Source organism: Podarcis muralis, chromosome 2 (genome assembly GCF_964188315.1).
Source record: "Podarcis muralis chromosome 2, rPodMur119.hap1.1, whole genome shotgun sequence".
In the NCBI taxonomy this organism is placed as follows: Eukaryota; Metazoa; Chordata; class Lepidosauria; order Squamata; family Lacertidae; genus Podarcis; species Podarcis muralis.
This window is the reverse complement of record NC_135656.1, coordinates 119,087,214-119,105,708: the sequence shown is the minus strand read 5'-3', so window position 1 is coordinate 119,105,708 and position 18,495 is coordinate 119,087,214. Positions and strand designations below refer to the sequence as shown.

Below are 18,495 nucleotides of genomic sequence, written 5' to 3'. Positions count from 1 at the left end.
ACTTTGGCCACCTCATGAGAAGAGAAGACTCCTTGGAAAAGACCCTGATGTTGGGAAAGATGGAGGGCACAAGGAGAAGGGGACAACGGAGGACAAGATGGTGGGCCAGTGTTCTCGAAGCTACAGGTACCAGCATGAGTTTGACCAAACTGCGGGAGGCAGTGGAAGACAGGAGTGCCTGGCGTGCTCTGGTCCATGGGGTCACGAAGAGTCGGACACGACTAAACAACTAAACAACAATAACCATTGCATTCAAAACAGTAAATGGACCGTTTTGACTCCCAAACTGACCAAATGTTTCTCTGCAAGGAGGGAGAGGGTGAGGGAAGCTTCCCATTGTCTCAGGAATTAAGTGATTACCATCTAAAAGGAATGGGCAGACTACCAGGAAAGACAATCAGATAAGGCATTATCAGATAACCTGGCAGACAGGAGTTAAATAAAGCACTCAGATTTCTGTTGCAGACCGCCTTTTCAGTTAGGGTTTACAACTCAGGGCTCTCACTCCAGATTAATCTCAAAGTTGTGGCGCCAGCCGCAAGACCATGCCTTTGCGCATCTCCGGGAGAGGCAGAATTTGCAAGAGCCGCAGTTCTTCTTTTCTAGAAACCATTTATACAATGGTTCGAGAACACTGTCCCACCATCTCGTCCTCTGTTGTCCCCTTCTCCTTGTGCCCTCCATCTTTCCCAACATCAGGGTCTTTTCCAGGGAGTCTTCTCTTCTCATGAGGTGGCCAAAGTATTGGAGCCTCAGCTTCAGGATCTGTCCTTCCAGTGAACACTCAGGGCTGATTTCCTTCAGAATGGAGAGGTTTGATCTTCTTGCAGTCCATGGGACTCTCAAGAGTCTCCTCCAGCACCATCATTCAAAAGCATCAATTCTTCGGAGATCAGCCTTCTTTATGGTCCAACTCTCACTTCCATACATCACTACGGGGGAAACCGTAGCTTTAACTATACGGACCTTTGTTGGCAAGGTGATATCTCTGCTTTTTAAGATGCTGTCTAGGTTTGTCATTGCTTTTCTCCCAAGAAGCAGGCATCTTTTAATTTCGTGACTGCTGCCTGGACGATATCCGATATCTTTATTGTCATTGTCCCATACAGAACAATGAAATTGAAAAACTACATAAAACATTCAAACCCCCCTAAAAACTCTGAAACCCCATTTTAAAATACAATATACTATAGACCTCCTTATGCTGCGTTTAGAACCAGAATTGCATTTGCGTAGAAACTGTTTCTCAGGCGGCTAGTCCTGGCTTTTATAAGCCTATACTGTACCTTCTTCCAGAAGGCAGAAGCTGAGGAAGGAAGGGTTAAAGCGAAGCGGAGGAGAGAGATTCCTAGAGAGGAAGGAAATTGGGAAAGGAGAGGGGGGAGCGTGTCCTCTAAAGCAAAGGACTTCACCCCTCCAGCTTTGCAAAGGGAACCTTGGAGAGAAGACGGAGGTTTGGTGCGCGCAAGGAGCGCAAAGAGAAGATTTTTTTTGCAAGCCGGAAGCCGGTTGGTGCGCCTCCACCTGGGGAAAGTGGCCTTTGTCCTTTCCACCCGGGGTGTGTGTGGATCTGGTGAGCCCCCTCCTCTTGGATTTGGGTGAAGGAGACCCACAGAGAATATGGGGAGGGGGGAAATGCAAGGGAGAAAAGCAAGAGGCGGGTTGGGGAGACGCTCCCCCAAGTCAACTGGAGAGTAGCTGGACAGTGACAGGAGAGAAAACGGGCAAGAGGCAGGGGCTTGAGCAGAGCAGGTGCCATAGAATAATAGCACAGTAGAGTTGGAAGGGGCCCCAACCCTCTGCAATGCAGGGATATCAACTAGATTGGCCTGGCATCGGTGCCTTAATTTTCTTGTTGTTGTTTAGTCGTGTCCGCCTCTTCGTGACCCCCTGGACCAGAGCACGCCAGGCACTCCTGTCTTCCACTGCCTCCCACAGTTTGGTCAAATTCATGCTGGTAGCTTCGAGAACACTATCCAACCATCTCGTCCTCTGTCGTCCCCTTCTCCTTGTGCCCTCCATCTTTCCCAACATCAGGGTGTTTTCCAGGGGGTCTTCTCTTCTCATGAGGTGGCCAAAGTATTGGAGCCTCAGCTTCACGATCTGTCCTTCCAGTGAGCACTCAGGGCTGATTTCCTTGAGAATGGAGAGGTTTGATCTTCCTGCAGTCCATGGGACTCTCAAGAGTCTCCTCCAGCACCATAATTCAAAGGCACCAATTCTTCGGCAATCAGCCTTCTTTATGGTCCAGCTCTCACTTCCAACCATCACTACTGGGAAAACCATGGCTTTTACTATACGGACCTTTGTTGGCAAGGTGATGTCTCTGCTTTTTAGGATGCTGTCTAGGTTTGTCATTGCTTTTCTTCCAAGAAGCAGGCATCTTTTAATTTCGTGACTGCTGTCACCATCTGCAGTGATCATGGAGCCCCAGAAAGTATATCTTAATATATCTTACATTGATTGAGCTCCAAGCATCACGGGTCTGGAAACCAAGCCTTAGGAGGGCTGTCACGTGGAAGAGGGAGCATGCTTGTTTTCTCCTACTCTGGAGGGTAGGATTCGAACCAATGGCTTCAGGTTACAAGAAAGCGGATTTGTTATGTGAGTTGAATAGGATCCAAAAGGCAGCAGTCTGATTGGTCCTAGAACAATAGGATTCAGAATGCAGCAGTCTGATTGGTCCTAAAACAATAGGATTCAGAATGCAGCAGTCTGATTGGTCCTAAAACAATAGGATTCAGAATGCAGCAGTCTGATTGGTCCACAGGAGCCACCCAATCCAGCTCCAGGTGGAAGTGAATCCGCAACCAGATTGGCCTACAGGAGAATCCTGGAATTAGCCAATCACGTGGGGCCCATTGTGTAAATAATGTATATAAAGCAGGCATTCTGGGGGAACTTCCATTCCTCCTCACCACTATGAGCTGTCGACTCTGAGTATATTTCAGGATTCCAGCTCAACATTTTGGAAAGCTTTCTGATGGTAAGAGCTGGTGAACAGTGGAACGGTTTCCCCCCCGGGAAATTGTGGACTGTCCTTCCTTGGAGGTTTTTAAGCAGAGCTCCCGTCCGTCATGGATGTGTAAGAAATGTAAATGTAAATCTGCCCTTATTCCCTTATGGGGGACACAAGAGCCCTTATAGAGTCGTTTTCCAGGCTCTCCATCAGTCGGAGAAAAGAACAGAGGCCAACCAGAGAATATGGAGAAGCAAAGCAGCTAGTAAGCCTGATCTTTATTGAACTGTTGCAACAGAGTGCCCTCTTCACACGCAGGAGAAGGAGGAGGACCCAGAACCAAGGCATAGGCGCCGACTCCATGGGGCTTGAGGGGGCCCGAGCCCCCTCAAAAATTCGTTTGGGGGGGCTCTGCCCCCCCAATAATCTCCGGCGCCCCTCCAGCAGAGCGCCATCGCCGCCCCTCCCCCAGCCCAAAATGCACAGGGAGGGGCGGGCTGCATGCCTCCTGCCCTCCCTCCCGAGCAAAAGCTCCACCCAATTTCCTTTGGAGCTGATTAATAGGCGCAGCACGCTCTCCCCTATTCGCTCACGAGGAGGCGGCGCCACTTTATTTGCATATTCATGAGCTTATTTATTATTCATGAGCTTTCCCGGGCCCCCCCAATATTTTTTATAAGTCCGCGTCCCTGAACCAAGGTGTGCCCGCCCTTATATAGACACTTTAAATTGCAAGCCCTGGAGTCCAAGCCCACCCCCAGAAACATCATACATACATAACAGAAAGGGGTGTAGCCCAAGACCATCCCCCAGACACATCATACCGATATCACAGAAAGGGCGGTCTACAACAGAAATCTGAGTGCGTTGTTTACCTCCTGTCTGGCAGCTTACCTGTTAATGCTTACTTGATTGGATACCCTGGGGAGCCTGGCCAGTCTTTTGTAACGATAAATACTTAGTTCCTGAGCCAGGTCACAGGCTCACACCCTATTCATACACAGACATACCCTTAAGACAGGATTTGTGAAGGAAAAGACAATGGGGAGGCTTTTCCATTTTCCTTGACCTTGCAGAGAAATCATTTGGTCAGTTTGGGAGTCAAAATGCATCCAGGGCTGTTTTCCTGTGCTGCTTCAGACATGTGGTTTATATATCTATGTACGTGCTTGCTTAGTACATTTATGAACATTTATTATGTATATAAGATCTTAAAATTTTTATTTCCGATGCTTTAGCTAATATTCCTGCATGGCAGGAGCTTAGATGACTCTTGGTATCTCTTCCAGCTGTGCAGTTTTATGATTCTATGACATCAAGGGGATTGCCCAGAAAAAGAGATGGCAAGTTGTAAACATTAACTAACTGGAGGATATTTCCCCTTCTCTTCCAGGATCCTGCGCCTTTGAAGCAGAGGCTGTACGTTTCACCGAAAATACCCTGATGGATCCAGACCAAAGGGAAGCCGTGGAGGAGGAGAAGCCTGGAATCGTGGCCTTTCTGGGTAAGAGCCCCCTTTCCCCTTGGTTGATGGTGAAAAACAATAATCACAGCCTATTTTTTTTCCTTTTCTTGTATGTATCCTTGCTACATAAATAGCAACACCCTAGTGGTCCCGGGCCCTAAGGAAGTTAGATTAGCTTCAACCAGAGCTAGGGCCTTTTCAACACTGGCTCCAGCCTGGTGGAACGCTCTGCCTCATTAAGACCAGGATCTGATTTCTTTCCGCAGAGCCTGTAAGACAGAGTTGTTCCGCCTGGCCTTTGGCTTGGAGCCAATTTGATTCATAGAATCATAGAGTTGGAAGAGACCACAAGGGCCATCGAGTCCAACCCCCTGCCAAGCAGGAAACACCATCAGAGCACTCCTGACATATGCTTGTCAAGCCTCTGCTTAAAGACCTCCAAAGAAGGAGACTCCACCACACTCCTTGGCACCAAATTCCACTGTCAAACAGCTCTTACTCTCAGGAAGTTCTTCCTAATGTTTAGGTGGAATCTTCTTTCTTGTAGTTTGGATCCATTGCTCCGTGTCCGCTTCTCTGGAGCAGCAGAAAACAACCTTTCTCCCTCCTCTATATGACATCCTTTTATATATTTGAACGTGGCTATCATATCACCCCTTAACCTCCTCTTCTCCAGGCTAAACATGCCCAGCTCCCTTAGCCGTTCCTCATAAGGCATCGTTTCCAGGCCTTTGACCATTTTGGTTGCCCTCCTCTGGACACGTTCCAGTTTGTCAGTGTCCTTCTTGAACTGTGGTGCCCAGAACTGGACACAGTACTCCAGGTGAGGTCTGACCAGAGCAGAATACAGTGGCACTATTACTTCCCTTGATCTAGATGCTATACTCCTATTGATGCAGCCCAGAATTGCATTGGCTTTTTTAGCTGCCGCGTCACACTGTTGGCTCATGTCAAGTTTGTGGTCAACCAAGACTCCTAGATTCCCTCCCCCTCTTTCTTTTTTCCTTTCTCCTCCTGTGATGAGGCTGCATTTTAATGTTTTAATGATGTTGTATTTTAATCTTGTTTTTAAGTTGTATTCATGCAACTTGTTTTTATTATTGCTTGTTAGCCGCCCTGAGCCCGGCCTTGGCTGGGGAGGGCGGGGTATAAATAAAAATTATTATTATTATTATTATTATTATTATTATTATTATTATTATTACATTTCGTCACCCTGCATCTTCGCCTTCCAGCCTGGCTGGGCTTCTGGGGTCCCTTTCCAGGAATCCCTTAAGCTGGCAGACCTTAGTCAAAGCCACAACAGGTGGTGGCAGGCTTGGATGTTGTATTTCCAGCTCCTTCCTTGATTTTAGAAGAAGCTGGAGGGTGCCCCAAGTCTCATATGGGCACATAAGAGCATCAGACATGCCCTGTTTTTGATCAGGGAAAGGAAGGAGATTAAATTATTTTTTATTATTAGTCGCACACTTTTGCTTCTTGCCCCCAAATCCTTTCCTTGCCCCCATAAGACCTAATCTCCAGCCTCAATCTTTTCCTGTATGTGGGAGGTGATTAAATAATAATAATTATAAATTCTAGACTTTCCACCTTCCCTCTCCTTACTCACAAATCCTTCCCCTGCCCCTAGTCTTTCCCCCTCATCCTCTTAGTTTCACATCACATTCCCCCTCCCTGATGCTCCAAAACCCCAACCCTAGAGAATGGTGCTCAAGAAAGAATAAGAAATTATTCTATTCTATTCTATTCTATTCTATTCTGTTCTGTTCTGTTTTGTTCTGTTCTGTTCTGTTCTGTTCTGTTCTTTCTTAAAATTTTCTGTTTTACAATTTTGAATATGTACCCATTTAAACAACCTTAGGATAACAATGACTTCCCTTCTTCTCTTTCCATGGTTCACTTTGTTAATCATAAATCCCTGCATATTTTACAGAAACTATACCATTCAGTATTCCATTATTACATCCATCAAAACTTATTTACACTCTCGAATTTATCTTAATGCTGCCAACGTTTTCAGGTGTACACAATTTCCCCTCCTATATTCAATAAACATTTTCAAATCTTCTCTAAATGTATGTTCTTCTTGTTCTCTTATTCCATATGTTAAGTCTGCAAGCTGCACGTATTCCATCAGTTTAAGTTGCCATTCTTCTTTAGTTGGGACCTTGTTTTCCATTTTTGGGCAAACAAAACACAGGCCGGAGTAGTGGCATACATAAATAACCTTTTTTGACACCTGGGAATTTCTGTCTGAATAATCCCCAAGAAAAAAGACTCTGTTTTTTTGGGTGAAAGTGCTTTTAAACATTCCCCCCCCCCCCAATTCATTGTGGATTGTTTCCCAATACTTTTTTTACCCTTTTACAGGTGGCCCACATATGAAAGAACCTTCCCTCAATTTCCTTGCTTCTCCTTTGTATTCTAAAAGGGCGAGGGGAGAGGTTTGCCTGAAAGCAAACTCCCCTCAATCTTGAGTACTTCTCTTGTCGGACTACAATCCCCATCATCCTTAGCCAGCATGGCCAGCAATCAAGGATGATGGGAGCTGTAGTCTCAACAACACCTGTCGTTTGGGGAAGGCTGGCATGAATTTTAGCAACTTAACAGCGCAATCCTGTACATGCCCGTCTGATCCCGAACCAGGTTTTAAGGTCCTTGTATTAGTTTGCAAAGCCCCAAACAACTTAGGTCCAGGCTACCTCAGGGACCGCCTAAATTACAATTAAAACCTACTTCAGTGATCTCGAGGTTGCCAGGAGCAGTATTTTTCAGCCACCAAATGCCTGGGTGAACAGGAATCTTTTTTTTCTTTTTTGATAATAATTTTTATTAGTTTTCAATTATAATCCAATAATAGCCTCATTATAACAATACCAATTTATAATACAATTACTAATACCAATCGTTCAAATACCAAATTATGTAATTTAGATAAGGTGTGTTAGAATTGATGGTTTGATGATTTTATTTTTTTTCTGCGTTCCAAAATCTTATAAATTTCAATTACATTCCGGTCATCATAATAATCCCTTATACAGCAACTGCAATATTAATAACTTATATTCGTATTGACACCTTAAATGATTTACAAAACTACAAGTGAAGCCCTCAAACCATATCCTTGTTCTTCCTGTGTGTGGCAATTATTCTGTCCGTGGTGTTTCTTCCTGTCCTTATAAAATGTTATTTCTATCTTTTCCTGGTTGTTGCTGTTTCCTTGGGCGGAGCAGATATCCCATTGTTGTTCCATAAATATCTCCCTCACTCTGTCCCATGCTTTGTTGTTTTGCAAAACAGGAATGTTTTCGGATTCCTCCTGAAAGATAATAATGATAGAGGCAGGCTCACTTCACTAGGGAGGGCATTTCCACTATTGGGGAGCCACCACCGAAAAGGCCCTGTCATTTGTCAAAATTACAAAGAGGTACTCACTGTTCTGACCCTTGCCACGAAAAAGGTTGTCCACCCTGTGCTCCTTCTTTGATATCAGACTCTTATTTCCCATTTGGGCTGTTACTAATTAATTGTCTCTCCTAAACACTCTGTCACAAGAGACTAGGGTGTTAGGTTGAAATAACGACAGACGAGTGGTGAGCGTCATATGGGAGGCACCTCTCGAGCAAGTCTCGAGGAGACCCTTTTATTGAATATTACAGCATTGCCACGTATGTGCTTATTGCTGATTGGTCAACACAAGTACAAAGCAAAGGGTTGCATATAGTCATTAATCACCAATAGATTAAAGGCTGGGAAAGGGAGCACAAAACTAGACAGGCATGAAAACCTCCTAATTAAATTATAACTTGTGATTAATATAGTAGGACTTAAAATAATTACTAATGATTAATATAAGAGACTTAAAAGAGCATAATAAGCACGTTCCGTAGATGTGATCAACTATGCATTTAAGAACAGGTCAAAGTACAATGTTTTTCCTGAACTGAATGTGAACTGAACATTCTAAGGTGATGAGTGAATGTCTTAGTATTAGAACGGTTTGTGCAGTATCGTGTACAGAAGCGAAGCTTAGAAGCAAGATTTCCCATCAGGCCACAGTCATGTGCAAGACTTCCCATCAAGCCACAGTCATGTGTAAAATCACAGCATCCCATCACTAGGGCCCTGCGGGACCTGACATCTTTCTGCAGGGCCTGCTAGACAGAGCTGTTCCACCAGGCCTTTGGTCAGGGCACAGCCTGACTCCCTCCTCTGGCAATCTGCACAGAATTTTGCTTAACGGTTGCCATCAATTTGATTTTAATTAATTTTTATAATGAAATGTTTTTAGAATATTAGATTATTTGATTGTTGTTAGCCGCCCTGAGCCCGGGTTTGGCTGGGGAGGGCGGGATATAAATAAAATTTATTATTCTTCTTCTTCCAGGACACGGCAGGAAAGAGAGGGAGAATGAAGATGAACCACACAGGGTGTTGTTAGACAGAACCGGATGTGAAGAGGAGGAAGAAGGGAGAAGAAAACCTGAAGTGAAACACATACTAAGCGAATCCTCTGCTTTTCAGAGCGCTGAGATTTCTGAAATCCCAGTCCAAGAAAAAATAGCCGAAGGAGAGGAAAGGAGCCAGTGCCTTGTGTGTGGAGAAAGCTTTACCTGCAAATTGAGCCACATTGCTCATTGGAAAATCCACACAGGGGAGAAGCCATTTAAATGTTCGGACTGTAACAAAAGCTTCAGCGATAAGTCAACCCTTAGAAAACACCAGAGAATCCACACAGGTGAGAAACCATATAAATGCATGGAGTGCGGACAGAGCTTCAGTCAGAGCACAAGCCTCACTTCCCATCACAGAATCCACACAGGGGAGAAGCCCTATAAATGCTTGGAGTGTGGAAAGTGTTTCAGCACTTGTAAGTATCTCACGATTCATCAGAGAATCCACACAGGAGAGAAACCATTTAAATGCCTGGAGTGTGGAAAGAGCTTTAACAGGAGAGATGCTCTTACTTCACATCAAAAAATCCACACAGGGGAGAAACCATACAAATGCTTGGAGTGCGGAAAGTGCTTCAGCAACAGCAAGTATCTCACTTCACATCAGAGAATCCACACAGGGGAGAAACCGTTTAAATGTTTGGAGTGTGGGAAGTGTTTTAATAAGAGGGATGGCCTTGTTGCCCACCAGAATATTCACAGAGGGGAAAAACCATATAAGTGTTTGGAGTGTGGGAAGAGCTTCAGCAGCAGCAAGTACCTGACTTCTCATCAAAGAGTCCACACGGGAGAAAAACCTTTTAAATGTGTGGAGTGCGGAAAGAGTTTCAGGCAGAAGATAAATCTCACTACCCATCAACGAACTCACACAGGGGAGAAACCGTATCCGTGCTTGAGGTGTGGAAAAAGTTTTAGCCAGCAGACTAACCTCACTGCACATCAGAAAATCCACACAGGGGAGAAACCCTATAAATGTTTGGAGTGCGGAAAGAGGTTTAATCATAGCACAAGCCTCACTCACCATCAACAACTTCACACGGGAGAGAAACCCTATAAGTGTGTGGAGTGTGGGAAGAGTTTCAGTACGAGCGCCAGCCTTACTTCACATCAAATTATCCACACGGGGGAGAAACCCTATAAATGTTTGGAGTGTGGAAAGCGGTTTAGCGATCGCAGAAACCTCCGTTCACATCAGAGAATCCACACAGGAGAGAAGCCGTATGTGTGCTTGGTGTGTGGAAAGAGGTTTAGTCATAGAACCAACCACAGTTCACATCAGAAAATCCACACAGGGGAAAAATCTTTTAAATGCTTAGAGTGTGGAAAGAGTTTCTTTTTCAGCACCAGTCTGATTTCGCACCAAACTCTCCACACAGGGGAGAAACCGTATAATTGTTTGGAATGTGGGAAGAGCTTCAGTAGCAACAAATACCTCACAGCTCACCAACGAATCCACACGAGGGGGAAGCCATTTAAGTGCTCGGAGTGCGGAAAGAGCTTCCGTCAGAGTTCAGACTTCACTTCTCATCAGAGAACCCACACAGGGGAGAAACCGTACAAATGTCTGGAGTGTGGAAAGAGGTTCAGTACTAGCAAATACCTCGCTTCCCACCAACGGATTCACAGCGGGGAGAAACCATATACATGCTCGGAGTGTGGTAAGAACTTCACCCACAAGACAAATCTCACCAAACATCAGAGAATCCATAGAGCAGATAAACCACAGAACTGTTAAGGAATGCAGAATTTGTTTCATTTAATCATGAGGTCTGTTTTGGAATTGCTGTAAGTGAATGTACTGAAACTTAATCCAAGATGGATGCACTATTGCTAGGGGTGCTGGCGACTTTGAGACTGGGTTTCTCTTCCCCCTTTAGAAGCAAATCTGAAGCTTAGGGATACTCCTAGATCTGGTTTTTCAGCTGAAGGGTCATGAGGTAGCAAGGAGTAACTGTCTGTGCCCAAGATGAGGCCTGCTCTCCCTTGCGGTACCCTTTCAAAATAAACCTCACTACACATCACGGAAAAGGAAAACAAAGATTCCTGAATTGTTGGGTTAGGCATTGCAACGCATCCTCAATTCTCATCCACAAATTCACTCAGAAGAGAAATGAGATAACTGATCCGAGTTTCAAATCAGAACCAGTGAAGGCGGTGAAGGTCCTGTGTGAGTGCCTGGAGGCGGTTGGAGGATGGATGGCGGCTAATGGATTGAGGTTGAATCCTGACAAGACAGAAGTACTGTTTTGGGGGGACAGGGGGCGGGCTGGTGTGGAGGACTCCCTGGTCCTGAATGGGGTAACTGTGCCCCTGAAGGACCAGGTGCGCAGCCTGGGAGTCATTTTGGACTCAGAGCTGTCCGTGGAGGCGCAGGTCAATTCTGTGTCCAGGGCAGCTGTCTACCAGCTCCACCTGGTACGCAGGCTGAGACCCTACCTGCCCGTGGACTGTCTCACCAGAGTGGTGCATGCTCTAGTTATCTCCCGCTTGGGCTACTGCAATGCGCTCTATGTGGGGCTACCTTTGAAGGTGACCCGGAAACTACAACTAATCCAGAATGTGGCAGCTAGACTGGTGACTGGGGGCGGCCGCCGAGACCGCATAACAACAGTCTTGAAAGACCTACATTGGCTCCCAGCATGTTTCCAAGCACAATTCAAAGTGTTGGTGTTGACTTTTAAAGCCCTAAATGGCCTCGGCCCAGTATACCTGAAGGAGCGTCTCCACTCCCCTCGGTCTGCCCGGACACAGGTCCAGCGCCGAGGGCCTTCTGGCAGTTCCCTCACTGCAAGAAGCCAAGTTACAGGGAACCAAGCAGAGGGCCTTCTCGGTAGTGGCGCCTGTCAGGTGGAACGCCCTCCCATCAGATGTCAAAGAGATAAACAACTACCTGACATTCAGAAGACATCTGAAGGCAGCCCTGTTGAGGGAAGTTTTTAATGTATGACATCTTAGTGTATTTTTGGTCTTTGTGGAAGCCGCCCAGAGTGGCTGGGGAAACCCAGCCAGGTGGGCAGGGTACAAATAATAAATTGTTATTATTATTACTACAGAAAGCGCTACGCCAGGGAAAAACCATATAAAAGCCTGGTGTACAGAAGGAGCTTTTCTTGGAAGACCATTGTCACTAAACATCAAAGAATCCACACAGCAGAGAAAGGACAGAAAAGCCAGGGGTGCAGAATGACTCGGAGCTGAACTGATTTCCCTCTGGTTTTCTTAAACTACATGCTCCTTGGTTGGGGCTGGTGGAAGTTGTAATCTGGACAGCTGAACTATAGTCACAGCACAATCCCCGAGTTAATTCTGGAGTGGCCAGTATTGACTGTATTGAATTCTAATGGACATGAGAGAGCTGCTATTGGCTGAGATTCTTGTGGGGCTCCCCCTCTTTTGAATGGAGTCTACACCACATTTAAGTCACCACAATGCCACTTTTACAATTCGTGGCAGAGAGTTGTTAGAAGAGCATCTGTTCCCATCAGAGAGCTACAATTCCCAGAGTTCCCTGTGAAGACTGACCGTGAAATTCCCAGTCTGGGAATTGTAGTTCTGTGAGGGAACAGCTCTAAACGCCTCTCATAATTGATGTGTACACTTAACTGGAATGTGTTACTGAACTTACTGAAAATGTGTTGTCGTCGTTACCGTTTAGTAATAGGCAAATTAAGGCATCTAGCTGAAAGTTGTTAGGAGACCCCAAATTCTCCTTACAGAGCTGCCAGTCTTGGAGGTCCCGGTAAAGAAGTACTGATTGTTAAATCCCTCTGGGAACTGTGGCTCTGTGAGAAGAATCGGGAGTCCCAGTGTGGATTATAACAAATAAAACGCAGTTAGAATCATAAAATTGCAAGGGTCTTCTCGCTCAGGAATTCTGCCCCAAGCCGTCCCTAGGTGGGCTCGAGCCACCAACCTTTTGGTTAACAGCCAGAAACACTCACTTATTGGCCCATGAGACTTTAAAGCAACTTACGAATCACAGAATAAGATGGGTCCTAAAAATAAAGATCTGAGGTGTCGGAAGGGCAAAGAGGATTGTCTTTTGAGGGGAGGTGGGGATTAATCAGAAAAGTCTTCCAAGTCAGTGGTCCCTAAACCTTTTCTCCCAAAAACCACTTGGAAATTGATGAGGGTCTTGACCAGGGGTCAGCAAACTTTTTCAGCAGGGGGCTGGTCCACTGTCCCTCAGACCTTGTGGGGGGCCGGACTATATTTTTTCTGGGGGGAAATGAACAAATTCCTATGCCCCACAAACCCAGAGATGCATTTTAAATAAAAGGACACATTCTACTCATGTAAAAACACGCTGATTCCTGAACCATCTGTGGGCTAAATTTAGAAGGTGATTGGGCTGGATCTGGGCCCAAGGTCTTAGTTTGCCTACCCATGGTCTTGACAGATCCCCCCAAACACTCTCCCCTCCCCACAACACTTTTTGGTGCAAATCCATCATTTTTAAGATCCCACATGTATCGTGGCACAAATTCCCCCTGCCATTTAAATGGATTAATGCCTTTCTCCCTTTATTCATACATGTCCCAGAAATTCACATCCCTATGATTAATCTAGGAGTGAGGTTTGGCTGTAAAATTGCCCACTGGCATTTCGCACCCGGGCCACAGGCTTGAGTAGGCCGGCAGGTCGACCTGTGGAGCATCTCCCCGTTGCTACAAGACTGACTGATTGATAGAATATATTTGTATATCACCATTTCATTTTTAAAGATATTGACGTGGTTTGCGACAATTAGAGCACAATAAAGAACAATACAAAAAATTGACGCAGATCGCCAGCTATAACAGAAAATGCTTTTCTCTGATGGTATGCATAACCCTGTAGCCAAAGACATGCTGAAGATTGTCTTGTGTTGTTCTCTATTTAAATTACAGTAGAATCGTTGAGTTGGAAGGGACCCCGAGGGTCATCTAGTCCAGCCCCCTGCAATGCAGGAATCTCAACACGCTGTCGCCCATCCAATTTGAAACCATATCTGACCCTGCTTAGCTTTGCAAATGTGCTAGCAGTATTTCTAAACTTTGCAAATGCCTCTGTTTACTAGTGCATGTAAATGTGGAGCAAATCTGCAGACTCTTTTCGGGGGCGTGTCAACGCCTTCCTTAGGTCGGGACCAGGGATCTTGTACTTTTTTCCTGTAGAAGACATAATCCAAGGGTCGGTAGCCCTTGCCTCATCCACATGATGAACTACAATTTTCATCATCCCTTGCCATTGGCAAGGGCTGATGGGCATTAACGTTTATTTGTTCATTTATTAAATTTCTACACAGTGGTTGCTGTTTATTTGTTCATTTATTAAATTTCTATACAGTGGTACCTCCGGTTAAGAACTTAATTCGTTCTGGAGATCCGTTCTTAACCTGAAACCGTTCTTAACCTGAAGCACCACTTTAGTTAATGGGGCCTCCTGCTGCCTCCGCGCCGCCGCCGCACAATTTCTGTTCTCATCCTGAAGCAATGTTCTTAACCCGAGGTACTATTTCTGGGTTAGCAGAGTCTGTAACCTGAAGCGTATGTAACCCGAGGTACCACTGTACAGTGGATGCTCGGGTTGCAAATGCGATCCGTGCGGGATGCACGTTCGCAACCTGCAGAGGCGCGTCTGCGCGGGTTGCAATTCAGCACTTCTGTGCATGCACAAAGCACAATCTAGCACTTCTGCGCATGCGCGACCGCTGAAACCCGGAAGTAACCCGTTCCGGTACTTCCGGGTTTCAGTGGGTCCATAACCCAAAAAAAACGCAACCTGAAGCATCTGTAACCCGAGGTATGACTACTGCCAGCATCCTAAGATCAAAAACAACAAGCCCTCTTACAATGGCCATGGGTTGGCTAGTGAAGCAAAGGCCTGGGAGAAGAGGAATGTTTTTGCCTGGTGCCGATGTAAAGAAGGCGCCAGGTAAGCCTCCCTGAGGAGAGCATGCCACAAATGGGGAGCCACCACAGAAAACGCCCTGTTCTCGCGTTGCCACCCTCCAGACGTCTCGTGGAGCAGGCACACGAAGAAGGCCCTCAGATGATGGTCGCAGGGTCCATGTTGGTTCATACGGGGGAAAAGCGGTCCTTGAAACCTGCTTGTTCCTCAGCCCTGGCATAACCTAAACAGATTCCCAGGTGGGGTGGCGTTACCATGCCAGTGGTGGCCAAAACTGGGGGGGTACAGTGGAGGCAGGACATGGCTACCATGCCTACCGGCCACTGCTAGCATTATCCTCCATGAATTAGTTTAATCGCATTTGGAATACTCTGAATGCCAGTTAAACTATGGAACTCACTGCCACAGGAGGCAGTGATTACCGCCAGTATGGGTGGCTTTAAAATACAAGAATCTGCAAGGATTATTTTTTTTAAAAAAACCACTAATATTTTGGTCTTAAATCACTTTCCGCCTTACAGTGGTACCTCGGGTTAAGTACTTAATTCGTTCCGGAGGTCTGTACTTAACCTGAAACTGTTCTTAACCTGAAGCACCACTTTAGCTCATGGGGCCTCCTGCTGCCGCCAAAGCACGATTTCTGTTCTCATCCTGAAGCAAAGTTCTTAACCCAAGGTACTATTTCTGGGTTAGCGGAGTCTGTAACCTGAAGCGTATGTATCCCGAGGTACCACTGTATTGCAACGCTGCAGTCAAGTGCTTATGGTTTCTGTTGTTTAAACATAATAATAATAATAATAATAATTTTTTATTTATACCCCGCCCATCTGGCTGGGTTTCCCCAGCCACTCTGGGCTGCTTCCAAAAGAATATTAAAATACTGTGATACATCAAACATTAAAAGCTTCCCTAAACAGGGCTGCCTTCAGATGTCTTCTAAAAGTCTGTTAGTTGTTGTTCTCTTTGACATCTGGTGGGAGGGCGTTCCACAGGGCAGGTGCCACTACCGAGAAGGCCCTCTGCCTGGTTCCCTGTAACTTGGCTTCTCGCAGTGAGGGAACCGCCAGAAGGCCTACTTGCCTACTTTTGTTTTCTCTTGGCCTACAAGCAACTGGATTTGTATTTGGCACAGCAATTTCAGAAACTTTTTCGTAATACTGAAACTCGGTAATAATACGAGAATAATAATAAATAAAAGAGGATTAGACAAATTTCTGGGGGAGAGGGCTATTGCTGGAAACCCAAAGAGGGGAGTGTGCTCTTGTGTTCGAATCCTGATTCTGGGTTTCCCTCAGGCATCTGGTTGGCCACTGTGAAAACAGGATGCTGGTCTACACTGGCCATTGGACTGATCTGGATTGAGGGCTGTATTGGAAAGTCTACCTTAAAACAGCTGAGTGAGACGCCTGTCTGCTAATGATACCCAACTCTATTTCTTTTTCAACTTTTCTTCATATATATATATATATATATATATATATATATATATATATATATGCAGGTTTTGGTGTCCTCGGGTGTCTTCCCGTGTAAAAGTTGGGGTGTCTAGGCGACGTTTCGACGAGGTCTCACTCGTCATCTTCAGGCTGGTGCTTTCGGCTTCTTGTTACTGGAACAGAGCAGGATCTCAGTGTTTGAGTTCCTATAAATACTGTTGAGGGGTGTGGTGTATAGCCTCCAATGTTCTGGGCCGAGAGGAAGTTCCCAGGCTAGTGTGCCTTTTCTTCTTTTGTTCCTTAGTTGCTTGAGGGATATCTTGAGTGATTTCTTGAGTGATATCCTGAGTACCACTTAGGTGGGTCATTAGGTGTGGATTAGTTGCTAAAGCCTTTGTGTCTTGACCTCTTGAACTTTGTGAAGAGTTTTTCTGAGAAGATGGCTGTAGTTGTGCTCTGGCTTGGCTTCGTGTATAGGGGCGAGCTGTGGTTTTGTGGCCTGTGCCAGCCAGATCTGTGTAGCGATTGCAGGGGGGTGCAGCATCCGGAGGTGCCATCATGGTTTGGCTACTGGATGGTGTCTGTAATTTATCTGTGGAGAGGGTCTGGGTTTGGGTCTGGTGTGGTTGATTGGTGATGGCGTTCTGTGTGCCTCTGGATCTGGTGTCAGTTTTTGTGGGGAGGGCTAATTTCCAGATGTCTGGCAAGCGGGATGTGTCGTCACGCTTGTTCATGTTGTGAGGGTGTTTCTCTATCTCGATGGCTTCCATGATTATTCTCTTGTGGTGATGTTCCATGTTAGAGAGCAATTTGGAATCTGCAAAATTAATTTCGTGTCCTGTTTCAACTTTGCAGTCGCCCCGAGACGCATCCCCACGGAAAACATCATATGCGGAGTCGAAGCTAGCCTAACCAAAATCAACCCAGATGAAGCCAATAAAATCAGACTTGAAGTCACCAACATCCTCTGCTCCAGCAAACCACCCAGAAGCAATTTACACAAAGAAGAACAGAAAGCACTCACCAACCTGAGGAAAGACAACAACATAATCATTCTCCCAGCAGACAAAGGTAATGCCACTGTTGTGATGAACACATCGGACTACCAAGCAAAACTATCAAATCTACTCCAAGACCCTACCTACCAACCTATAAAAACAGATCCCACCACCTATCTGGAAAAAACCACCAAATCCAAAATAAAAGCCTCTCCTATCAGTGAAGAAATCCAGCTAAGAATCATCCCCAGAGAAAAATCATCCAGATGCCCCAAACTCTACGGCCTCCCCAAAATACACAAAGAGGGAACACCACTCAGACCAATAGTCAGCTCCATAGGCTCACCTCTACAAAATCTCGCTAAATTTCTCGCCAAGCAACTTCAGCCCTATGCAGAATCCATCTCTTCACACGTTCCAAACTCCTTCCAGTTCATAGAAACAATAAAGAAGCAAAACCTACATCCCAATGACCTACTTGTGAGCTTCGATGTTGTATCTCTCTTCACACAAGTGCCCATTAATGAAGCCTTGACAGCCATTCAAAACAAATACAATCCCCCCGAATACATCTTGGACCTGACCAACCACTGCCTAACCAACACGTACTTCATCCACAATGGACAAAGATACAAACAGATAGAAGGAGCACCTATGGGATCACCCCTCTCACCGGTCATCGCAAACCTGTACATGGAACACTTTGAAACCAATGCTTTAGACAAGTCAGAACACAAACCCAAACTTTGGCTCAGATATGTTGACGACACCTTTGTAATTTGGCCACACGGGAAGGAAAAACTGGACAGCTTCCTCACACATCTCAACAGCCTACACCCCAAAATACAATTCACTATGGAAATAGAAGCCAACAACCAACTTCCCTTCCTTGACGTCCTAATCTACAAAAAAACCTGATGGCTCCCTAGGACACACTATCTACCGGAAAAAAACACACACCAACCGCTACTTACATGCACAATCACACCACCACCCTGCACAAATAAACTCCGTAGCCAAGACTCTCATCTCCAGAACCAAACGCCTGGCTGACAAAGACCACTTGACAACTGAGTTACAGAATCTCTCAAATGTGTTAATTGCCAATGGATACCAGCAAAACAGGGTTACGAAGCTAATCCAAAAAGAAACACCCCCCAAAAACCAAGACACAGAAGAAAACAATGGCATGGCCCTCCTTCCTTATATCAAGGGCACTACAGATAAAATTAGCAAAATCCTCCATAAACACAATATCAAAACAGCCTTTTGCGCCAACCAAAAGATAGCC

At 45.5% G+C, this 18,495-nt stretch overlaps 1 protein-coding gene across 1 annotated transcript; it reads left to right on the top strand.

Annotated features, from left to right (window-relative positions):
• Positions 1-1,447: 1,447 nt before the first annotated feature.
• On the top strand, positions 1,448-15,241 carry LOC114592461 (uncharacterized). Its single transcript, XM_077923235.1, has 3 exons — positions 1,448-1,573; positions 4,353-4,463; positions 8,812-15,241. The coding sequence occupies exons 2-3, from the start codon at positions 4,403-4,405 to the stop codon at positions 10,611-10,613; spliced, it is 1,863 nt and encodes a 620-aa protein (XP_077779361.1). The 5' UTR covers positions 1,448-1,573; positions 4,353-4,402; the 3' UTR covers positions 10,614-15,241.
• Positions 15,242-18,495: the final 3,254 nt, after the last annotated feature.